Below are 23,800 nucleotides of genomic sequence, written 5' to 3' on the forward strand. Positions count from 1 at the left end.
ATTGTACGATGCCTTCTAAACTCTAATTACAAGTTCTGAAATGTATATTTTGATCTCTTCTCTAATTGGAGGTTTAATTCCTTGTATTCACCGTGGCTGTCAAAGATACACTTTTAAAGCAACGTTTCAGATCTTTAAAAATGCTTAGAAGTGTGATACTACGACATAGTCGAACTGTAACTAGAAACAACTGGGTGGCGAGCGAATGGAAAAGGACCTTTAGGAGTGATAATATTGAAAAACAAACGGTTAAAACAATCAGATTAACAAATGAATGATTTTCTGATTGTAGGGGTTGTTTGGAAACACAGAACTTAAAACATCAAAAAGTTTGAATAAATTGCCGGCTGCTGTGAAATCTTCTACTGATTCACTTATCCAGGTATATTCACGAGGAAGTCAAAACCTGAAAAGTTGTTTGTAGGAGCTTCTCAGTCCGTCAAGTAATCCAAGAACTTCAATAGAAATAGTTGACGATATTTCAAATGAGATCTGCAAATCAGCGGACCTTGTGAGTTGTATGTTCCAAGACTCAAAACTAAATTTCTATCTATTCCAGGCTGAATGTGTTCGACAGCTACACTGTGAATCTGAATTCCGCGAAGCTGCGGAAAATGCTTCAAGGAAATTTTGTGAGCTTGTTGAAAGCTTGAACACGAACACTGCACTTTATCAAAAGTTGAAATCATCAGAAGTGACTGAAGCATCCCGCCTAGACGACGTAGATCGAAGAACACTGACATTATTACTGGATGATTTTGAGCAAAGTGGAGTTCATTTGGAAGATGATCAAAAGTCAAAATTTGTTCAGCTTTCAAGTGAAATCTTCGAAGCTGGTGCACGATTTCAGGAGAACTGCGACAGAATTGTTCCAGTCGGAAAGTGAGATTACAGTACAGAAAACAGCTTAACACGAACTGTATATTCAGATTCGATCAAGCAAAGTACGGTCTTCCGTCACAAATTTACTCACCCGTTTCGAATTCACTCGATAGATCAAAACGGAGAATGGTTTATAACACATTCTACCGTCATGACGATCAACAAGAAGTTTATCTAAGAAAGTTAGTCTCATCTAGGCAAGAACTCGCACAGCTAACTGGATTCGAATCTTTTGCTCATCGAGCACAACGTAACTCTTTGCTGGAAAACTATGATAATGTTAGAAACTTCTTATGGGGAGTTGTAGAGGTACAATTATTAGTCACACTTTTGCAAAGCATGATGTGAACATTATTCAGGAATGTCGCAGTGCGTTCGAAAAGGAGCTGGCCGTGCTGATAGATGTTTCAACACAATGCAGCCAACAAGACCGAAATGGTGACAATGATGTTTCAACCATTGCTGAACACGATTTAGGATTTCTCATGCATTTGTACAGGGTACAGTAATCAAAAACTCGTGTCATATTTTAGAAATTTTTATAGGAAAGTGCATACGATATAGCAAAAGTTTCTCACGAATCCTCGCAGTTTTTCACATTCTCCTCTGTCTGGAAGGGATTCTCTACACTGACGCAAAGACTTTACGGTGTTCGCTTAATTGAGGACCCAATCAATCACGGAGAGATGTGGAATACGGCTGGTGTGCTGAAACTGGTTTGGAGTTTATTGTTTTTCGTTGCAATCAATGTTTTTCCAGAAAGCACTCGATGATCAAAACAATGAGCTTGGAATAATTTACGCTGATGTTTCAATTCGTCCTGAAAAGGCTGTCGGTGACTGTCACTACACCGTCCGTTGCTCCAAACAACTGTCGAATGGTACTTGGCAAATGCCTATTTTAGTTCTATCACTAGGATTGGTAGATGGTCATAGCACCGCATGGAAAGATTCAGGAGTCAGTTGACAACAGTATGAAACTTAAAATAGAACTTTCTGCATTTCAGATAAGCTTCCATTCTGCCGAAACCATGTTCCACGAACTAGGCCATGCAATGCATAGTATTCTCGGAAGGACAAAGTACCAGCATGTTGCTGGAACCAGATGTCCACAGGACTTTTCTGAGATTCCGTCAAATCTCATGGAATACTTTTTCAGCGACTTGGGAGTTATGAGAGATATTATCAGAAGACCAAATCAACCAAATGAACAGCTTCCCATTGAATCAGCGGCAACACTTCTAGCTTCCAGGCACTCGTTCACTGCTATTGAAACTGTTCAGCAAGCTGCATACGGTCTATATGACCTCGAGGTTCACGGCCCGATTGCTGCTCCACAAATAGCTTCAGGTCGAATGACAACCACAGAACTGTTTTATGATATCATGAACAAAGCGATGCCACACGTGCAAAGGTCACCTGGCTCTGCATTCCAACATCGTTTCCATCATACGGTACAATATGGAGCGAAGTACTATTCGTATCTTGTTGCAAGAGCATCTGCTTGTTTAATTTGGCAGCAACGATTTCAAAATGAACCATTCTCGAGAAAATGGGGTGGTTGCTGGGCGGAAGTTCAATCGCATGGAGGAGGACATCCTCCGGCAATTTTGTTGGAAAAGATTCTTGGTTTTCGACCAACTTCGAAAGATCTTACACATGCTCTCTCTAAAGAATCTCAACATCTAGCGAATCTCGATGCGGTTACTGTGTAGAAGCACATTTACTTGATTAGGAAGCTTACGTAGTGTTGTTTTTTTTTAAATCTCCTTTTTTGTTTAATGAATTTGTTTTTTATGAACTCGACAATTTTATCATCCTCATCTGTGTTCAACTTCCTAATTTACGATCGTCCCTCACTCATCCCGTCTACTAGTCGCTATCTTTCTCTGTCGCCAGATTGTTCTTTCTGTCGCGGCGACAAACCGCGAACGGACAGTTAGTGTATATTGAGGAGGCGCAGACAAAGAGGCGGTACGGTCGGGTGCAGAGATGACTCTCTCCCCCTACCAACTGTCGGGCCAATTCTTTTTTCTTGGCCTAAAATCTCAGTTGGAGAGTTCAAAAAGTGCTCTAGAAAGAGAGAGTGCAATGCTCTTCTCCTCTCCATCAAATTGCCCTTCACATCCTTTTCCTTTTTTCTATCTCTTATGTACCTCCCATTCATATTTCATTCATGTAGAATTCTGCTCGGTTTAGTCACAACTGCAATTCTTGTCAAATCCTTTCATTGCATCTTTTTTTCTTTAGACCTTTAGACCTTGGTTTATCTCAATTCTGTTTCATGTGGAACCCTCCTCCAAAGGAACAAAATGTTTTCTAAACTTCGCCGTTTTGTTTTGCTCCCAATCCATTTCTGAACAGACAGTTTTCTGAAAAATCATTTGTTTCGCCAGTCGCGCTGTACTTTCGGTGAAAAAGGAATCATAAGTTTTGCTGATAAGCCTGATTGAATGGTCTGATATTTGCCCTCTAGATGTACTCTGCCGTTAGGTTCATCTTTATTTCTTCTTGTTTCATCAAAAAGGAAAATTTTCTTTTTAAAAAAAGAGGCGCACGATGTGGTCTCTGGAGAGGACGCAGTCCGACATGCTCACAATTTGCACAAATTGTTCCGTTCTGCCATTTTTTTTTACAATTCTTCCTTTATTCCGCCGTTGTCACTAAATTCGAATTCTTCTTTGACTCGATCTGCAAACCCAATCATCTCCTTTTCTCTTATCATATGTGTTTTGGTGGCTAGAGAAACCCCTCCGAGAAAAACAGAGCGCCGCCTCGACTCTCTTAGTGGTTCAGCATCTACAACAATTTTCAAATGTCGATTCGATTTTAAATCATCTTTTATTGCCTGAAATCTTATAAGCGTTGAACTCTCTGATCAACTGCGTTTTGATTAATACGATGTTTAACTTCCTAGTAAATACGTCCGACTATCAATTTTCAAACGTGAAAAATGTGGATGCGATTTGTTATTACTGTAAATATCAGAATTCGTTCCAAAACTCAATAGGCCTATTGTACTTTCAGAAGTAGGTTTGCATCATATTTCGTTCTTTGTTCGGAAATTATAGTTGTTCCTTATCAAAGTCATATTTCATGTGCGTCAAATGATACTGTTTCGGAATCACAAAGCCCATTTTATGCCACATAATTTTCTATCAGTCACGAATCGAGTACGTGGCATAAGATAAAAAAATAATATTGTATTCTGAAGAGATATAGATACGGAAGTCGGCTTGTTTTGTAGTTTTCTGGTAGATTCATATTATTATGTCTAGCTCTGTAAAAATTGTTTTTCTCCTATCTCGGCAGAAAAACGAATTGTTCATACTAGTCTCACTCCCTCCCTCGAGCCTTCACCATGCCTCTTAGCTAATCCATCCATAGAGGCGCACGCATTCGTCTTCTCTCTGACGAGCACCACTGCATGCATAACAAACGCTATCCAGTCCTTTTTCCGCTGCTCATCACGTGAATTTTTGAATGCTCTTCGTACTCTGTTCTCTATCCGGAAAGTTTGCCTCTTTTTCATTCCAATTTTTACCATTTCAACTAAAAATATTCCAGGTATGGTCGCTCATTCCTCAGAAGGGTTATCCGCCACGGCTCCGGTCACCGGCGGAGATGTTCTGGTTGATGCTCGTGTGTCTCTTGAAGAGAAACCACCACGATTGGATTCTACACAGCAAAGTACTGAAGAAGAACGCGTACAATTGCCAACTGTAGATGCCTTCCGTCGTGCCATTCCACCTCATTGCTTCGAAAGAGATCTCGTCAAATCAATCAGATATCTGGTGCAAGACTTTGCGGCACTCGCTTTTCTCTACTTTGCTCTTCCTGTCTTCGAGTACTTTGGACTTTTTGGATACTTAGCATGGAATGTTTTGATGGGAGTTTTCGGATTCGCTCTGTTTGTTGTTGGACATGACTGTCTCCATGGATCATTCTCAGATAACCAAACTCTTAATGACATCATTGGTCACATCGCTTTCTCTCCACTCTTCTCCCCTTATTTCCCATGGCAAAAAAGTCATAAGCTTCACCATGCTGTGAGTTGATATATTCATTAAATCACTTTATAATTCAATCTTCAGTTCACCAATCACATCGACAAAGACCATGGCCACGTCTGGGTTCAGGACAAAGATTACGAGAAGATGCCACTGTGGAAGAAACTTTTCAACCCAATGCCATTCTCAGGATGGGTGAAATGGTTCCCAGTGTATACAGTGTTCGGATACTGTGATGGATCCCACTTCTGGCCATATTCTGCTCTCTTCGTTCGTGACTCTGAACGTGTTCAATGCGTTATTTCCGCCGTTTGCTGTGTGGCATGCGCATCCATTGCTCTCGCTATTGCTGGATCTTATTCAAACTGGTTCTGGTACTACTGGGTTCCACTTTCCTTCTTCGGATGTATGCTTGTCATCGTCACCTATCTTCAACACGCTGATGAAGTTGCCGAGGTAAATTTTATATAAAATCAACACCTACGCGGAAGTATCATTTTCAATTATAGGTTTACGAGGCTGACGAATGGAGTTTCGTGCGTGGACAAACTCAAACTATTGATCGTTTCTACGGATTTGGATTAGATGAAACTATGCATCACATTACCGACGGTCACGTAGCTCACCATTTCTTCAACAAGATTCCACACTACCATTTGATTGAAGCAACCGATGGTATCAAGAAGGTTCTTGAGCCTTACTTTGAAACCCAATACGGATACAAATACCAAGTTAACTACGATTTCTTCGTTCGTTTTCTTTGGTACAACATCAAACTCGACTATCTCGTTCACAAGACCAAAGGAATTCTTCAGTTCAGAACAACCCTCGAAGAGAAGGCAAAAGCCAAGTGAACGAAGTAGACGTGCCGTTTCCAGAGTACAACACCTCTTACGTTTTCACCGGGTTGTTTCCCACCTGTTTCTAATTTTTCTGTCCCATACCTGCTACAACCTTTTTTTCTGAATTATTTTCTAATCCATAAAGTCATAACTTCTTATTCTACTCTTGCAAATGGAATTCGTAGATCGAATAAAAATATGATTTGAGGATGTAAAGAGTTTTTGATTGAAAGTGAATTATCGCTCCGCTTGAAACCAACCGACAGCGATAAATTGCACTTTGTCCAGTCTGCTTCACATCGTTGTCGTCCGATTGATAACCGACTGTGTTATCGTATGACCTCTTTTGTAGCAGATTGACTGTTCTCTGTTTCATAGGTTCTTCTAGTTTGAACATTCGAATTTTTCGCAATGGATACTGTTGTGTTGTATTATTTAATGGTATTGTTGGAATTTGGACACTTTGAACATTGAAATATATGGGTATACTTTAGTTTCGCGGAAAACGGAACTTGGATGAAAGTGAACTGTTGAACGTCTTACTGTACGTCTTTTTCGAAAGGTTCGAGGAGTGGGTAAGAATGTAGAATTTTCTGATATCGCATATTTTATAAACGAGTTAATTTAAATTTCAGTGATTCGATTCCTATTCGAGAAGTTGAATCTCATTGTCAGGAGATGTGATATTAAAACCGAAGATTTGTGGGATCTCTGAAAATAATTTTTTCCCGAATTTCCTTGACAATTAACTCGAAATCTTGATCGTTTGATTCATCTCTCTCAGTCTCATAAACTTTTGAAAAACGTCTGTCCATCCGGGTAAGTCTGCGCCTCTACGTCTCAATTATCTTCTCATTCGACAGAAAACTTTTATCACTACACCAGAAAAGAAAGTGCACTGATTCTTTTCTCTGATTCTCTTCCTCTCCTATACTATCTCAGAGGGCAAAGGACGAAAGTACGTGTGCTGGCAAATGAGAGAGATACGAAGAGGAGCGGGCGCGATGGTTTCGTAGAATAAATCACGCCATATTGTGCGGTGGTCGTTTCGGTTTTCGATAGAGGGAGAGAGGAATAAAGAAAGAGATGAAAACTGAGAGAGAGACTCCATCTTCTAGTTGATGAGACACTTTCTGAAAATTTCTTTTTTTTTTAGGATACTCATTTATCAATTATTTCTTCTCTTTGACCCACATAAACTTTTTTGGCTTCAAAACTTCTTTTCTTTCTCATTTTGTTGTCTTCTTGATCCAAACTGATTCTCTTACAGTAAAACCAGGGCAGAAATGACAATCGCGACAAAAGTGAACACAAGTAAAAAGGATCTGGACACCATCAAAGTGCCAGAACTTCCGTCAGTTGCTGCACTCAAAGCAGCAATTCCAGAGCATTGCTTCGTGAAAGATCCTCTGATTTCAATCTCATATCTAGTGAAGGATTATCTTCTTTTGGCTGGATTATACTTTGCAGTTCCATACATTGAGCATTATCTTGGATGGATTGGACTTCTTGGTTGGTATTGGGCAATGGGGATCGTTGGATCTGCTCTTTTCTGCGTTGGACATGACTGTGGTCATGGATCATTCTCAGATTATGAATGGTTGAATGATCTGTGTGGACATCTTGCTCATGCTCCAATTCTTGCTCCATTCTGGCCATGGCAGAAGTCTCACAGACAACATCATCAATATACATCTCATTTGGAAAAAGATAAAGGACATCCATGGGTAACTGAAGAAGATTACAACAACAGAACTGCCATTGAGAAGTATTTCGCTGTGATTCCAATTTCCGGATGGCTCAGATGGAATCCAATTTACACTATCGTCGGTCTTCCAGACGGCTCACACTTCTGGCCATGGTCCAGACTTTTCGAGACAACTGAGGATCGTGTGAAGTGTGTTGTTTCCGGAGTTGCTTGTGCTATCTGTGCTTACGTGAGTTTCTTCTTCTTCTCAAGTTTTTTTCGACGAACATTTGAGATCTTTGGTTTTTAGAAATTACCGTATTTTAGAAAATTCGTTTTGATTTTATCAAAAAAAATCACATGTTCGTTTTCCCCAAACATGCCAGTTTTTAAAAAAGAATTTTAATATGTTTCTTATCTAATTTTCAGATTGCATTTGCTCTCTCTGGCTACTCTGTCTACACATTTGTCAAGTATTACTACATTCCACTTCTCTTCCAAGGACTCATTCTCGTTATCATCACTTATCTTCAACATCAAAATGAGAATATCGAAGTCTATGAGCCAGAAGAGTGGGGATTTGTTCGTGGACAGACTCAAACCATCGACAGACATTGGGGATTCGGACTCGACAACATTATGCATAACATTACAAACGGACACGTGGCACATCACTTCTTCTTCACAAAGATTCCACATTATCACCTGTTGGAGGCCACTCCAGCCATTCAAAAAGCTCTAGAACCACTGAAAAACACTCAGTACGGATACAAGAGAGAAGTCAACTATAACTGGTTCTTCAAGTATCTCCATTACAATGTGACCCTTGATTACTTGACACACAAAGCAAAGGGAGTTCTTCAATACAGAACTGGAGTTGAAGCATCAAAGAAAGCTCATTAATAATATCTCACAACGTGTCCGATTGCCATTTCATTTCTCTTTTTTGTCCATCTTCTCACTTGGTGTTACATTTGATTTACACTCGAAAATCTTCAAAAATTGTAATAATTTCACATGAACTAATGAAAATTTAATCTGTGATTATAATATTTTCTTCTTTTCCAAGCATCAGGGTAGAGATGAAATGGAACGTAGCCGATAGAGAAAAGTCGAAAGTTGAACTGATTACGGTATCAACTGGTGGAAGATTTGATAGACATTCTTTCAACTGATAGAGTCACAGAAGTACAGAATTGACACGTACATTTATAATACTTGAGAGTTGCATCATAAGATGATCAGTTCCAATTCAGGAAAACTGATAGTGGAGAGTTGTCTTTTAGGAGATTAGAACTTCTATGGGACAGAGTTTCATGGAGCAGATGGAAGAAGTTTTTGGTAGGGTTCAGTGGATTTTCAGAGTATGATACCATACCATTTATCGAAGACTCAGATAACTTTTTTTGGAGCTGGCTTCTGCGACCAACTGAGTTTATCTCGTCATAACTTCAGATGTTTTATTCCAATATACCAGATTGAAAAAGTATGGAACAGTGCAGTTTAGAAGCAATCGGTCATATTTCCAGTGTTTGTCTTAGTATTGAATTAATTTCAGTGCAGTAATTCTATAATAATAATCTGATCTCACTATCAGAGTTGTTCAGTTTACAACCACTTAAAATATTATGAATGTATCTTAGTTTCAGATTAAATGGTTCTGATAAAATATATTTATTCAGTGATGTTATAGAAGACTTCGGAGAATAGTTCGGAAGATAACAATCAAGCAAGATGTGTTCCTCTATTCCATTGTTTTTTTGAGACTGTTGTTCTCAATTTCTTCTTTTTTTTCTATTTGAAGAAGAGTATTAGTTTTCATGTCTAGTTTAAAAAAAATGTTGTGATCCTGTCATTTTATAACAGAAAATCGAAGAATGCAGATTTTCCTGTAGATGAATCTGAAGTCTAGACATGTATTTTTAGACTGCGGAAGTGTCCAAAGAGAGACAAAAAAAGAGATTGAAAATAGATATTTATTGAAGTACCATCATAAGTTATATAATAGTTATCATATAAGAGAAAACCCTAAACATTGAAATATCGGAATACAAATATTGAAGATTGAAAGGGGGAAAGGGGAAGAAAAAGGGAAAAGGGCAAACTAGGCGGTACAATTATTGTTGTCTATGCGTATCCGTTTTTTGATTCTTTTGTTCTTCACGTTATATACAAAAAGGCGAAGGGAAGAGTCGTTGATTTGAAAGATGTTGAAGCAGTTTCGAGGTGTTCGATCGATTTAGAAACGACGGGCCTTCTTGCGGAAGTAGCAGCAAACCATGCACTGTAATCGAGACAATGTTCGTTTGCTTATGATCTCTTCGAGGCTCTCCCCCCGAATATTTTTCTATTGTGATCGGTCTCTATTGCTAAGAGAGAGAAAGAGAACGGAAGACCGGTTAGTTGCCACTCTTCAGCTCTCTTTATTCACTAAGATTACCTGTTGTCCGTTATTTTGTCCAACTTGGCAGACCGATTGTCCTGGGCATTGGTAGTTTTGGTTGCATGATCCGATTTGAACTCCTCCGGTGCATCCGCATTGAGCGTTTTGTGGGGCTTGAGTGGAGACGTATGGAGCTGGAGTTGGGAGAGTTCCTGGTTGGCTGGAAGTGTCCCAGACGCAAACTTGGGAGGAGACGTCGAAGACGGTTCCTGGAGCACATGGCATACGTTGCCATCTTCCACAGAACAAGTTGTTTGGAGCTGGTTGGCATTGGAGGAAGTGAGTGCGGGATTGTGGGTCAGTGGCAAGTGGGTCAATCATCCACGAGCAGATTCCTTGGTATTGAGCGTTTTGAACTCCGGATCCTTGGACTGAAAATAGAAAAGTATGAATTTGAGAGTGTTAAGGATTAAGAATTACCGAGTGGGCATGGTTGTGGCTGGACAACTGGGGCAGATTGTTGTGGGCAGTACTGTTGTTGAGTGGTTGTGGTTTGGCAGTTCTAGAAATCAGAAGAGATATTTCAGAGATGTGAATCAATATGTTATACCTGTTGGATTTGAGTTGGAGTGCATTGGCATGGTTGCATTTGAACTGGAGCTTGAGTGGTGGCAACATCTTGTTGGCAGCAAGAGATAGAGACAAGGATCTGCTCGTTTTGTTGGTTGTTGGTAGAACAAGTGCATGCTGGTTGGTTTTGTGGGCATGGGCAAGATGGGTATTGAGAGAATCTGAGTGGCTGTTGTTGGGCAGATCTGCGGACCTTCTTGGCAGCAGAGATTGGCTCAAGGATTTCGGGGGATGGGCAGACACAGTTTTGCTCTCCATTTGGACAGGCACACTGTCTTGGGGCCTCACGGGTCTCTTCAACGAGGAATTGCATGGCAGAAGCAGTTGGGCAGAAGTTGTATTCAGTGGCATTGGCAGACTCGCAAAGCTCCTAAAGAGAAGAAGAAGAATGAGAGAGAGAAGGAGAGAATGTAAAGTTTACTTGTTGTTTGTTGACCGAACGGACAGTTTTACAACGGCGAGCAGAGGCAACAAACTCGTATCCTGGAAGGCATTCACGAAGAAGCCAGATTCCGAGATCTTTTCTGGAAATGTGAGAAGATCAAATAAAAAGAAAAATAGGGAAGAAATGAAGTGGTCTCACCTATCGGCAGCGAATGAGGATTGACGAACACATTCAACATAACGAGTGGGATCACCGGTGGCTCTTGGGAATGATGGCAATTGGCAGATATCACCAAGAATGGCTCTCCAGTATTGTGGAGTTTCCTCACCACTCTTGGATTCGCATGAAGCGAAAGCTGAGAAAAGAAAACGATGAGAAAATGAGAAAAGATGGGTAAAATGAGAAAAGTGATAAACCTGCGAGAGTAGCGCATCCGATAATGAGGAGGAGGCGCGCCATGTGTAGTGAGAAGAAGCTAGTGTGATGCTCAATGGGAAACTCGTCGCGCTTTTATACTATTGGGGCTCTGGAGCACACCTGGGAGGGCTCCTCTCGCGCGGCGCCCTCCCGAAGGAGGCGGTGCTCCCTCCGCCCTAATCCGGAACTCATCAGTGGAATGGCATACCGCGCGGAGAGGAGCAACGCACGCGGTCGAGACCCACTTCTCACGAATACTTGTAAATAGATTAACAGTATTGAAAGTAATAGATATATTTATTATCTCTTTTTTGTTTCTTTTTCGATTTACTTCTTTTTGTTTGTGGACAAGAAGGAAACGGTCTCAGTAAACAAAACAAGCAGTCGTGCAAATTGGCAATTTGTTGCAGACAGTGTACTTCAGTCTCGACCATGCTTTTCGAAGAAAAACCATTTGAGTTTGGGATAAGTAGGTGCTCAAGCGGTTTGACAGTTTCTATGTGTTCTACGAATACAACTAATCCGTCGAGAAGATTCGTTTTTGGTTTTTTCTCGTAAAAATCGTTTGTGACCAGAGAATCTTCGAGACATTTACTACTTTATCTTTTGATTACACTTTTGGTTTTTGTAGTTGTTTGTTCGGTTTTCAAGTGATTTGTGTTCAAAGAGAGGTGATCTACAGTAACTATTCTTGAGAATACAGTAATCCTTCTCATTTCAGTTCATTTCTCAAGTTTCCATTCCAGACTTGACAAAATGCGGGTATCAGTTTCACATTTGTCGGATAATCTCTGGTCGATGAACACCCCCGCCCCCGTTGTACGTATAATATGCACACTTCAATCCACCCCTGTCTAACAATTAGCGACGAGTCGAAAAAAGGTTGGCGCGAGCTCGTTGACGCCGCTCGTCCGCATGCGCATCTCGTATTCCAGTTTGCCTTCACGAGTGAATCGTCCGTAGGGAGCAATAAGAAGAAGAAGGATCAGGGGGAAAAGAAACATTGTATATTGAGTCACTCTTCTTCTTCACATGTATTGGTTTTTCAACAGTCTTACGGGTCCATGTGTTGCTTCGATTGCGAGAACAACGAAAATGATACCATTGAGACAGATCTCTCTCCGTGCGGCATCAGCTCTCGGTCATCGGGTACTCCTCATCGCTGCGGCGGCGGCTCCGTCGAGTGCCAATCTCTTTCTTCTGCTTTATCTCTCGACTATTGGCACTTATTCATCTGTGAACAAGATTATCTGACACAGGTATTCTCTGTGTTTAGATCATTGTCTCATGTTGCGAAAGATTCAATTACCTAATTAAACTTGATTATGAAGTGATTGGAGGTCGAGATCTTAATTCTTATTTAGATTCGTTCTCGGTTCTTTTTTAAAGGTGATTCAAGACTCTCGATGAAACTACGAAGACTGTAATTTGTGCCAATCAACGGATTTTGAGTTTTTCAAAAAGTTAGATGTGTGTTCAATTGAACTATCAGCTTTACATTTCACTAAAACTCTAGATCCGTATTTCTTTTTTTTTCTGGATGAGGTTAATGACTCAAAACTAGAAAGTTTGGTTGTTTTGTTTTTCTAAATGAGTCACAAAGTTCATTTAAAGGTCAATTGTTGAAATGACTAGTTACCTATGTATTGCTCATGTTCACAACTAAAAAACCAGATTCGAACCACAGCTATTTTTGGCTCAATACCATATTCTATATGGTTAAGAGTTCTTCTTTTCAATCGGGTCACAACTCCTTGATTCCTTTCGAATATAGAATATTTGGCACCAACTACAAGTGTTCCTTTGTTTCATGTCATTTCCATTTTTTCTCACGCCACTTCACCTCGTTTTGCCGACACCCTCTCCTCCCGATTATTCTCCGAAATTCTATTTTTGTCAGTTCAAAATGTTCTTCTTGTTCTAGTACCCTTAAAACAATAAATGTAATCAATCAGCTGTTTGTTGAGTTTTGCTTGTTTTCATCGGCAAGAAAAGATGCCCAAATATAGGGTACACAGACACACAAACACCAAGACGATCGGCGTCACTCGAATTGAATGCGAGAGAGAAAAAGTGCAGCTTGAAACACAATAGCATCCGTGATCGAGCAAGGAAGTGTGCCCGTAGTGGTGCCGAGTGAGAGTCCTTTTCATTCAATCGAACGGCCAAGACGTGTGGCCCAAAGACAATAACTGTTCGGAAAAAAGAAGAAGAAGAAGGTGTTGTTGCTCTCTCAGCTGTGTTTTTGTGTGCTCAATGTGCGTTTTTTCGCGCCCCGTTTCCTCCTCCATGTAATGTTCAATAGATCGGAAGAACGAATAAAATGATGATGGAGAAGAACGGGGAATTCCTTTTGATTAAGAGTATTGAAATAAAGTAAAGAGTTGAAAGAGATGAAAGAATTTTCTTCCGAAATCTCATCCGGCACGGTACTTGAGAAACAATACGCATTGTTCATTGCCTTGTGCCCTCTTTTTCTTCCCTGTGATCGGTGAGAAATGCAGAATAAGAAGGAGAAAAAAGGGAACACGGAAAATGAATAAGATTTATTGAAATATGATATGGAAAAGATGAATAAAACTTCAGAAAACAGATTCGAATTTTCGAATGACCATTGTTGCTGTTCTTTTTTGAATTCTGAGTGTGAGAACTGGATTGAAATGAGTCATTTGATCTTACAAGTGACTGAGAGTGACGTTTTTTCTGAATTCTTCCGGTCGTTCAAAAATCATGCGGGAAGAACTTTTTGAACGGAGTTTGGTTTGGAACAACGAAAAGAAGTTTTTAGAGACTTCAATTTCTGCAATGAAATGGATTTTTCAGACGGAAGTGTCTACAGTAAAACAGAAGTCATGGGCATTCTGAACATGATTCCATATTTTTCTTCAAAAATTGACCGAGATGTGAGAGACATTCAAACCAGAAACTTAGTGATTGTATAATCTCAAAATATATATATTATTTTTTTTATTCCTTTTTCTAGATTTCTAAAGTTTTCAAGTACTTAGTATATGAGCTTCAAGAAAACCTATAAGTTTCTAAGAAGACATCTCATTAGTCTGAACCTCCGATATCACCATCATATTCCAGTTTTTCGTGTGTCTTGTGCTTTGAACCACATTCCAACTTCCTGTGCATCTATTCCTTCTTTCCGTATAACTGGAAAGTATTTCAACTTTTTTCCGTTTTTAATATCTGTCACTTTCCACTTTTTTTCTTTCCTGAACCAATAAATTTGCACAATTCAATCTGTGATCTGCTCGTATAGTTTACTCAACCTCCTCCTCCATTTGCACTCAATTCCCTTTGATTCTGTTCTTTTTTGGTTTCATTTCGAACTGGTTCTCTCTTCTCTTAACTTACAGTTTCATTATGGAGTATGTTCCGTTGTACTCCAGACATTGATCAATGTCTTTGTTCTTTTCTGAAAACAGGTCATATGTTTACATGGCAACATGTAATTCTCCGTCTTCTTCTTCCTTCTTTTTCACTCTTTACCAATCACCGGACATTTCACGGCTCTCCGACTAATCATCTTTCAAAATGATAATCGGGTTATGATGTGCCAAAAAAGTGAATCTTTTCTCACACTTAAAACAGGATTCTGACACGTTCCGAGAGCAACTTCATGTTCTTTTTTTTCTTCATCAGACACATTCAAAATACACAAACTTTTACTAGTTATTTTGTTCCAAAATTGGAGAATTTGACCTGGTTTTCGTGCAAATAAAGTTCTTCCAACGGTGTATCACTTTTATTTGCTTTCTTGCCAAATTGCGCAACCTGATTTGTCAGAAAAAATGAGTGAGAGAGGGATTATCTATAATGTTTGTACTTCACAGATTTCATGCTACTTGGTACTAATCAGTCAAAAAGAAGAAGCTAGTTCCGTTTCAAAAAGAAATTTGCGAGACAGTTGTACTTATGAACCCGGACTGTCCGTCATGAGGCAACACCCAGCCGTTCGTTTTTTGCATGAGTAGAAGAAGGAGCACACACTTGATACTGGATCAGTGAAGAGTGAAAAAGCAGAGAGGAGACTCCGAAACACGCAAAGAACAATTGCTGGAATGTTGTCGAGTGCAAGTGCAACTGTCACTAATGAGATGGCTGGTTTTGAACATCGAAGAACACGGCCACACCCGTATCATTTATGTGTCATTAAACCTCTTGTAAAAAACGTTGATATATGGAATGCGGAAATCAAATGAATTCTCGGAGAGAAAAAGATCAGAACACATTTGTACATTGGATGGTTCAATCTGAGGGATGCTGAGAATACGGTAAATTTTATATCCGCAACTTTTTTGTGGTGAGTCAGAACTTTTTAGATCTAGAAGTGTTCTAATTCAGAACAGAATGGTTTGCCAGGGTTGTAACCTGATATAACTGAAAAATGTATTTGGGTATGGCCAACTGAAGAAGCTCGAATTTTGGCAGTTCTGAAAGTGACCAATCATTTACAGTTTCGATCCTAAGGGTACATGTTCTTTCAAACGTTCTTCTTCTTTTGATCACATCCAAAACTAGGTTACAGTATTCAAAAGGCTTTTCGTTTAATAACTTTCCCGTTGAAAACATCTATTTATTATTTTTTAATTCGAACAAATGTAACAGGTCTAGCAGCTTCATGAAAAAATCAACTTCAAATTTTGAGCTATGCTTCTTTCTATAACTCTAACCAAGAACACGATTATCAGGCAACCCAAAGATAATGTACTGGTACTGTATGAATGTCTAATGATTCAATGAATATGAAGCTCTAATGTCTGAGTAAAAAGTTTCAGATCCTCTAGCCTGTTTCCAGAAATATGAATGAACTTGCTGGTATTTGGACAACTATGAAGTAAACCTTAACCGTGTATAACAACTAATCCACAAAACTTGGATATTTTCAGTAAAAGTAACACTCGTTTTTGTGTTGCATTTCGTTTCAATTCCAAACTTTTTTTACTTTTGTTCTGAAAATCTCAATTTCAATAAAATATCAATTTCCACTCAAACTCTTCAAACAAACCTGAAACTTTTAAAAACAAAACAAATAAAAAAGTAAGGCTAATAGAGTAACTCATCTCTTCGCTTTTCCAGATATCCAATGTCATTCTCATTCTCATTTGAATGTCTTCACGCCGTCAACTTCGAGTTGTTCTTGCTCGTAATCCACCAGATGCATTTGCCAATTGTCCGATATTCCCAACTCTCGATGTGATTGTTCAATGTCCATTTCCAGGTTGGACTGTCGAGGTTGTTGTTGTTCCAAAAAATAGTTTTCCAATTATCTGAAAGATTTAGGTTCTCAAAATGTTGGGAGACGCTTTAAAATGGGATATAATACCAGTTGTGACACCAACAATTGTAGGAGGACTTGATTGGGGAACAATGACTGTAAGTAGAAATATCGGTAACTTAAATACTCTAAACTGTGATTTATAGGGAAACGATACTTGGAAAGGAGTGCTTGGATATCTGCAGAATGGAACAGCGGATGCAGCAGCTCTCATGTATCAGAAAACTGATTTGAGAAATGAATTCTTTGATTTCTCGTATCCAGTCAACAATGTAAGTTGCATATTCTATTAGATTGTATGTCTGTATTTTAGGTACAACCAGTCTTCGTCGTCCGGAAGAAAACTGAAAACCTCGGATCTGTTTTATGGAATGCATTCAAACCATTTACAATTGAAGTTTGGCTATGTTTACTTGGTTTGAATTATGTTAATGACAAAAACGAATTGTTTCATTTCAGCAAGTCTTATTGTGAACCTTTTCGTTATGATTGCTATAAGTCGAGTGGAAGTAAAGCTACTATTTCGAGATAGATTTCGACCGTTTGAGGTAAGATTATAAGAAATCCTGACATTTGCTCTATTTTATATGCTCATCTCTGTAATTTTGCCGAAAGTCTTCACGCATATGAAGGTTTTTACAGATGTTATGGCATCTTGTTCAATTACAACTTGACGAGAAAAGTGATGATATGTTGTTCTATACGTTGTCAGGAAACATCGTCCTGTTCATATTTGCTCTTTTGCAAACTGGAACTCTCATCGAATTATATAAAGGTATACTTCTAACATCTCTCATTACTTCAAATGGAGACAATCCATTTGCCAATGCGGATGAAATGATCAAATTAATTGGAGCGAAAAAGTATCATTTGACTACAAACTACATGGGAAATTGGTAATTTGCAAAAATAAAAAATTCAGCAAATGGATAATCGAGTTATCTAGGTATTTCGATGACTTGCAACATTCCGATCAGCAGCATTTCGTGAAACTTCGTGCTGCAACTTCATCAAACCCAGTTGTTAGTTTGATTTTGAAATACCTGACCCCTATTCTTTATTCCAGATCCCAGCAGCTAGTGTGTCTGCTGCATTAGATTTAGTGGACACTGGAAAGTATATTTATCCGATTCAACAAGATTCTCTCGCAATGCAAATGAGTAAAGAAAGATGTAATTATGTTTATGTAAGCGACGGAATGCCTCAAGTTTCTTCATTTTTTGTATTCAAAAAGAACTTTTCCGGACTCGAAGAATTCAATCGACAGATTATAATGAATCAAGTATTCATACAAAGAACTTTCAACAAATATTTCAATGAGGTTTGTCAAGAAATAAGATAAAATTTTAATTCCATTTCTGTTGACCTGATTATTCACAAAACACGTCATGTTCTTGACCAATGAGTCAACAGAAATAACATTGATAATGACCACGAAATGCAAATAGACTGTACTTTAGGGATTCAAACTTGGTTTTATTCCAAAGTGCGAAATAGCCGAAGAGACGAAATCCGATGCCTCGAAACCATTGGATATTGAATCAGTAATTGGTGTTTTCACAATCGGAGCACTCGGAATCGCAGCTTCTTTTATTGTATTTGTAGTGGAAGTAAGTAAACAATACTCTCCTTTTCTGTCTCATAAACAATTCATTTATTCAGATATACCATTACTGGCATATGCGTATTCTGGCTCGACGTGCTCGTATGCGAGACCCATGGAATGTACGAAACCTCGCTCGAATTGCTCAAATTCACTTCACAACATCTCAACAATACTCTGAAATTGATGTGATGCGTCTCGTTGACGCTCTGAATGCCTCTTCGCTTTCTCAATCATCCAGTGATTCCTCAATTTGATCGCGAGACTTTTCTTTACTTACACATGATTCATTTATTTGTATTTGTCACTTTTCTGTTGTCAAATGATTCATTTCTCCGCCCATTCCTTGTTTATAATCCCTCGTCTTTTTATCAGTTCTCTACCATTTTCGGCATTTTCAGTCATTTTATTGTTCCTTTTTTAAGAGGGAAGAGCTGAAATTAAAGTCATTCTCATTTTATTTAAAGTGCTGTTTAATACTCTTTTGCCTTTATTTTTTGGTTTTTTGACCTTTGATTACTGTAGAAACCCATCACGAGATGCTTTTACTATTCAAAAATATTGGATTAAAAGTTTTAAGTTATTACTAGATCAGATTATTTTTAACCTCAAAAGGTTTCATCAGTTTGTTTTTCAAATATTGGTTAATGATCATTTTTTTAGTTTCTTCATACATCAGTTTTTAAAAGTTTCAATTCCAAATAGTTTCTTCTTTGTCTTCAGTCTCCTAATAGACCTCACGTGCCTGTCAACAAAGTTTATCATGGAACATCAAGTGCTCAATTAAACAGTTCAAGAGTACAGATCATTTGAATTTCTGAAACTGGTGTGTTCCAATGAATTCTGAAGGATGATCACCGGATACGAATTGAGAACAATATAATAAATCCAGAAACGAAAAGAAAAAATGCTTTTTCATATTCGTATCGTTGATATTTTGATTCCAATCGATACGTTATCAGTACTCTTTATGGATTGGCACGCACTCTCCCTATTCAAACACAAAACATGAAAACATCACAGTCTGATTTCTTCTCAATACGTATATCGTTTGTTTTCCACTTGTACTCTTTTGTAATATTTACCCAGATCTGACTCATTTTTCTTCTTTTTTTCAGCCGATTCCCGTAATATCTCAAAATGGCAATCACCTGCACTGACATTCCAAAATTCATCTGCGCTCTTCTTCTTCCAGTAAGTTGTTTTCGAATGAAAAGGAAACAAAAATAAATGTTTCTTTTCTTCAGCCAATTGGAGTATGGATGGAAAAAGGATGTGGAGCTGATTTGATCATCAACATTGTTCTGACAATCCTCGGATTCATTCCAGGAGTTATCCACGCTTGTTTCATCATTTGTTGGTATTAATTCGATTTGTTGATCTTCTTTCTTTTTTAGTTTATCCGGGTACTAACTCTTTTTTTAATAAGAACGTAAATAAAGTTATTTTCAAGTGTCTGCTGAACAAGCTTACTGTATAAATGTAGTGGAAAACAGTTTCGACAATTGACTTCATCTCACAGACTACGTTCTACAAAAATCTCAAATAAAAACCAAAGATCTATAAAAATCAGACCTATCGAAGAAATTCTGAAAACAATTTCAACGGAAAATAGGGGAAAAAGAAGAAATGTTTCATATGAAACCCTCTTGTAGTTCTAAAATATATCAAATAGAACTCATAAAAAATGAAGTTTAAATTTGGAAAGGAAATGTTTCCACACTCAAGAAAAGTACACACACTAACAATCAACTTTATTATCACTTCATTCCATTTTTATACTCAAATGATCTCCGGGGGAACCTTGAAACCAAAACTTTCTATTCTTAAAATCTCGTTTCTATGCTGCAATTATCATGATTTATAGAATAGACTACTAACTATATTTCTATTTATAGCTCACCAATTCATATTTATTTCCCAAATTGAACAACAAACGAATAAGGGTACTTTCCCAGTACTTGCACAACTCTCTCGAGCATTTTCCCATGAAAATCTTGTAACTTTTATCAGTGAATAACCAGCATTTGCTGCCAATCAAGACACAAGATCTTATATAAACTTGATCAAATATCTCCGCCCTCTTCTAGTCATTTTGTGATCAATGAATGCCACCAATTTGGTTCCGGCTCCAATGATTTATTTAACACTGGGTATATCAATTATTGGATTAATTGGCAATTTAACAATTGTTTTTGTGACTGTTTGGAATAAACGTCTTCAATCGAGATGCAATGTTTTGATTGGTTTATTAGCTCTTTTTGATGCAATTGTTTGTATTTATCTGGTGAGAATTTTACGGGTTCCGTTGTTTTTAAATTTAAAAATCTCAGATTCACTTGAGAGTTCTTATGATATTAGACATGTATATGATTACTTCTACAAAATGTTTTCTTTTCTCAAGTTACGGTCTTTTTGCTCTGAATATGCAAAGCTCATTAGGTCTTGTTATCGGATTAGATCGACTTTACAATGTGACTTTCCCAACTCGGTTTGTTCTGAAAAGTGGTTTTCTTTTTCAAAATAATCATGAATTTTCAGATATTCTCAACTGTCTAATTCCGTTTACACATCGTTTATTCTGATGTGTGTAATATTCTCATTTGTCATCACTTTCTCTGGATATTCCTATTCATCAGGTTTCAAAAAAAAGAGATTAGTTTTTATCAAAACTCGAAATCTTTCAGATACGGAAATTGTTTCCGTCTGTCTACCACCAACTGCCTACACTGATAAGTCAAGAGTTATATGGATTGGATCGAACTTTATAATTTCAATTTTAGTAATTTTGGTTTATGGAGGAGCACACATTCGCTGCCGAATACTCAAAGGTTACTGTACTTTTCAATTATCCCAGTAGAAAATTGAAACTTTACAGCGAATCATGTACACGAACAAACAGTGGAAACGGTGAATCGACTGCTGAAATCTTTGACCGTAGTCATTGCTATATATGTCTGCACGTGGTTTCTCACGATAAGTTCACTCGTTGTGTCTCAGGTAAATAATGTGTTTTTTAGATCAAACAATTACTAGAATTCAGAGATATAATTTATTTTCATTAACTGGCTGTCAGACTAAACTCAACCAACTTTTAGAGATATTTAATCTCACTGATTCTTGATTTCAGGTAATTACATTTTCGCCATTGGTAACAGCGGAAATCAATAGACAGCTGGGTTGGCTAGTCATTATCAATGCTTCACTCAACTTTTTCGTATATTTTTGGAGAGCATCTGAATACAGGTTAACAATAAGAGATAGTACATTGCCTATCTTAGTTTTTCAGAAAAGCCTTTCTTCGACTCTATGGGTTATCACGCTTGTTTAGAACTGAAAGTACTTCGATGGAAGCAGCTAGCCGAGTGTTGAAATCGTCACATGTTCGGATTTGATAGCTTTCAAATCCAACATTCATATAATTGTTTGTCTTCTTTGAATAATTGCAAACCATCTGAACAACCTATAAAATTATGGAAAGTGAGAGATCTTTATTATAAAACGAATCACGAAAAAACAGGGATAGATATGATTATCATTGTATAAACTGTGGCAACTACATCGCAGAAAATCTTAGCTCGGCTCCTTCCGCCTGAAGCAAAGCTCTTTTTTTGGCGATTCCCCAACGGTATCCAGACATATTTCCATTTGTACCGATAACACGATGACAAGGGACAATGTATGCCAAATTGTTACGGGCGCAGGCTCCAGCAACAGCTCTTGTGGCCGATGGGTTACCAATTTCTCTTGCGATCTGAAAATGAGACTTTTGTATGAAAACTATTAACACTTTATTACATCTGAATATGAACGAGTTTGTCCTTTAGGAATATTCATAATCGCTGTGTAAACTTGCATTCCGAAAGTCGTATCGCTTTTGTGTACCATGTTAATCTTGATAGTACAATCAAGCTCGTTGATGGCTCGAAGAATCTGTCAACTCTTTATTAGCTAATGCCAAATATAGTCTTCTTACAATCGAAGTTTGAGTAGGAGTTCCGGGAACGAACTTAACTGTTGGATAGGCCCCGTTAAGGTCTTCAATCAACAAATTCAAGTCATCGTCGACAAAATAAATAGCGACCACTTTTCCACTAGCGGTACATTCTGCGATAAGTACCTAAGAAAATCAAAGAAGTGGCTCAAGAAACGAGAACTCTCACCTCTCCTTGATTCGACTGTGCAACTTCATAGACGCACTCACGTATGATCATTGTCTTAAAATTAGAAGCTTCAGAAACTAGTAGTTCTGGTTCTAAATATGCAATGTTTCAAACATGGACTAAATGAAGACGAAAAACAATAACAATTTATTAACATGCAAAGACTTCAATCGAAAAGACCGAATCCCATATCATCGTCAGATTCCTCCTTTGGCTCTTCCTTCTTGGCTGGCTTGCTGTCGGCGGCTGGGGCAGCTCCTCCGGCAGCTGGGGCAGCTGAAGCGGCGGCTGGGGCTCCTCCTCCGGAAACCTGAAAACAATTGACTAGTTTAAATTTCATGTCTTTCATAAGTCGAACAGATACCATAAAGGATTGCATTTTTTTAAATTATTGAAAATGCAATCAATTGCTAAGCAACATGCATTGCCAGAAAAAACTTACGGAAACGAGTCCAGCGGATCCTTCAGCGATGAGCTCCTCGATGGTCTTTCCTTGAAGTCTGGAGACAACAAGCTTGGCAGTTTCGGCATCAGTGTCAACTCCGACAGCGCTCAAGATGTTTTTAAGGTCGTCAACCTGAAATTTAATGTAAAAATAATAAATTTAACTAGTTAGAAACTGAAGAAAAAAATTACCTTTGGGTTGGCGTTACCTCCGAGAACGGCGAGCAAGTAAGCCGAAACGTAACGCATATTACCTGTAAAATGATATCGTTTATAATCCAAAGTCTCAGAATTTCCATTTGAAGAGGGAACAATAAAAAATTTGAAATTGTCGATAATTTCAGTCTCATAATATATAGAAAAATTCCTGATTTTTTTCTGCATCATCTTTTCAACATCTGATTTCAATTTTGCAAAAATCAAAGAGAAAAATCGTAGGAAAAACATAAAAAAAAAAGAAAAATATTCAGCTTTCCTTCTTGCATGGCCTACTGTCGAGGACGGCGCGCTGCGAGACCCGCCGGTCGCGAAATAGTCTGTCCCTTTGAATTGCCAACACTTGCCAGCGCAGCGCCAGCTTTTTTTTCTATTTTTTATTTATTTTTCTTCGCTCGAACCGGTTTTTAACTTGAAAAACATAATTTCAGAACAGGCACCATTTTAGGTTGCAAAAAACAGCCAAACTGGTGAGTTTTATCAGTAAATGTTTTTCGTTTGCATAATAATACATTTTATTTCAGTCGGCTATTTTCAACTTCCAAAGTCTCATATCAGTGATCCTTCTTCTAATCTGCACTTGTGCTTATATCAGGGCGTTCGCACCTAGAATAATCGATAGAAACAAGGAAGGGTATGTTTTTCCCAATCAAATTACGTTCCATTCTATTATTTAAATAGAAACGATCAATTTTATAAGATTTTTCGCAATTTTTTTGAACAAACATCCCTCCACTCTTTTTTCAGTCTCCTGGGTGTTTTCTGGAAGTGTGCAAGAATCGGAGAGCGTCTCAGTCCCTGGGTCTCAATCAGTTGCTTCTGCATGGCATTTGTCGTGCTGTTTCTATAAAA

At 38.2% G+C, this 23,800-nt stretch overlaps 9 protein-coding genes across 9 annotated transcripts; 6 read left to right on the top strand and 3 right to left on the bottom strand.

Annotated features, from left to right (window-relative positions):
* Positions 1 to 140: 140 nt before the first annotated feature.
* Positions 141 to 2,596, top strand: GCK72_014530 (uncharacterized protein; the record flags this gene model as incomplete). Its single annotated transcript, XM_053730329.1, has 9 exons — positions 141 to 176; positions 293 to 382; positions 425 to 511; positions 560 to 882; positions 930 to 1,191; positions 1,242 to 1,382; positions 1,428 to 1,598; positions 1,642 to 1,839; positions 1,889 to 2,596. 9 exons carry the CDS (start codon positions 141 to 143, stop codon positions 2,594 to 2,596), a joined length of 2,016 nt encoding a protein of 671 aa, XP_053585101.1.
* A 1,854-nt stretch (positions 2,597 to 4,450) lies between these two features.
* Positions 4,451 to 5,745, top strand: GCK72_014531 (uncharacterized protein; the record flags this gene model as incomplete). The annotated part of the gene is made up of 3 exons (XM_003090356.2): positions 4,451 to 4,930; positions 4,976 to 5,347; positions 5,401 to 5,745. The coding sequence occupies 3 exons, from the start codon at positions 4,451 to 4,453 to the stop codon at positions 5,743 to 5,745; spliced, it is 1,197 nt and encodes a 398-aa protein (XP_003090404.2).
* A 1,274-nt stretch (positions 5,746 to 7,019) lies between these two features.
* Positions 7,020 to 8,323, top strand: GCK72_014532 (uncharacterized protein; the record flags this gene model as incomplete). Its single annotated transcript, XM_003108377.2, has 2 exons — positions 7,020 to 7,670; positions 7,850 to 8,323. The coding sequence occupies 2 exons, from the start codon at positions 7,020 to 7,022 to the stop codon at positions 8,321 to 8,323; spliced, it is 1,125 nt and encodes a 374-aa protein (XP_003108425.2).
* Positions 8,324 to 9,659: 1,336 nt separating this feature from the next.
* On the bottom strand, positions 9,660 to 11,277 carry GCK72_014533 (uncharacterized protein; the record flags this gene model as incomplete). Its single annotated transcript, XM_053730330.1, has 7 exons — positions 9,660 to 9,704; positions 9,861 to 10,234; positions 10,284 to 10,365; positions 10,414 to 10,803; positions 10,855 to 10,957; positions 11,017 to 11,173; positions 11,235 to 11,277. The coding sequence occupies 7 exons, from the start codon at positions 11,275 to 11,277 to the stop codon at positions 9,660 to 9,662; spliced, it is 1,194 nt and encodes a 397-aa protein (XP_053585102.1).
* Positions 11,278 to 16,353: 5,076 nt separating this feature from the next.
* GCK72_014534 (uncharacterized protein) lies at positions 16,354 to 18,382 on the top strand (the record flags this gene model as incomplete). Its single annotated transcript, XM_053730331.1, has 8 exons — positions 16,354 to 16,479; positions 16,528 to 16,620; positions 16,669 to 16,794; positions 17,165 to 17,418; positions 17,469 to 17,544; positions 17,589 to 17,843; positions 17,983 to 18,132; positions 18,185 to 18,382. The coding sequence occupies 8 exons, from the start codon at positions 16,354 to 16,356 to the stop codon at positions 18,380 to 18,382; spliced, it is 1,278 nt and encodes a 425-aa protein (XP_053585103.1).
* Positions 18,383 to 20,229: 1,847 nt separating this feature from the next.
* Positions 20,230 to 21,520, top strand: GCK72_014535 (uncharacterized protein; the record flags this gene model as incomplete). The annotated part of the gene is made up of 7 exons (XM_003108150.2): positions 20,230 to 20,412; positions 20,459 to 20,616; positions 20,667 to 20,764; positions 20,813 to 20,956; positions 21,004 to 21,125; positions 21,256 to 21,371; positions 21,415 to 21,520. The coding sequence occupies 7 exons, from the start codon at positions 20,230 to 20,232 to the stop codon at positions 21,518 to 21,520; spliced, it is 927 nt and encodes a 308-aa protein (XP_003108198.2).
* Positions 21,521 to 21,681: 161 nt separating this feature from the next.
* GCK72_014536 (uncharacterized protein) lies at positions 21,682 to 22,339 on the bottom strand (the record flags this gene model as incomplete). Its single annotated transcript, XM_003108375.2, has 4 exons — positions 21,682 to 21,879; positions 21,924 to 22,058; positions 22,102 to 22,245; positions 22,289 to 22,339. The coding sequence occupies 4 exons, from the start codon at positions 22,337 to 22,339 to the stop codon at positions 21,682 to 21,684; spliced, it is 528 nt and encodes a 175-aa protein (XP_003108423.1).
* Positions 22,340 to 22,454: 115 nt separating this feature from the next.
* Positions 22,455 to 22,981, bottom strand: GCK72_014537 (uncharacterized protein; the record flags this gene model as incomplete). Its single annotated transcript, XM_003108370.2, has 3 exons — positions 22,455 to 22,598; positions 22,731 to 22,865; positions 22,925 to 22,981. 3 exons carry the CDS (start codon positions 22,979 to 22,981, stop codon positions 22,455 to 22,457), a joined length of 336 nt encoding a protein of 111 aa, XP_003108418.2.
* GCK72_014538 (uncharacterized protein) lies at positions 22,686 to 23,798 on the top strand (the record flags this gene model as incomplete). The annotated part of the gene is made up of 3 exons (XM_053730332.1): positions 22,686 to 22,877; positions 23,473 to 23,582; positions 23,696 to 23,798. The coding sequence occupies 3 exons, from the start codon at positions 22,686 to 22,688 to the stop codon at positions 23,796 to 23,798; spliced, it is 405 nt and encodes a 134-aa protein (XP_053585104.1).
* Between the last annotated feature and the right edge of the window lie 2 nt (positions 23,799 to 23,800).

This window comes from Caenorhabditis remanei, chromosome IV (assembly GCF_010183535.1).
Source record: "Caenorhabditis remanei strain PX506 chromosome IV, whole genome shotgun sequence".
Taxonomy (NCBI): Eukaryota; Metazoa; Nematoda; class Chromadorea; order Rhabditida; family Rhabditidae; genus Caenorhabditis; species Caenorhabditis remanei.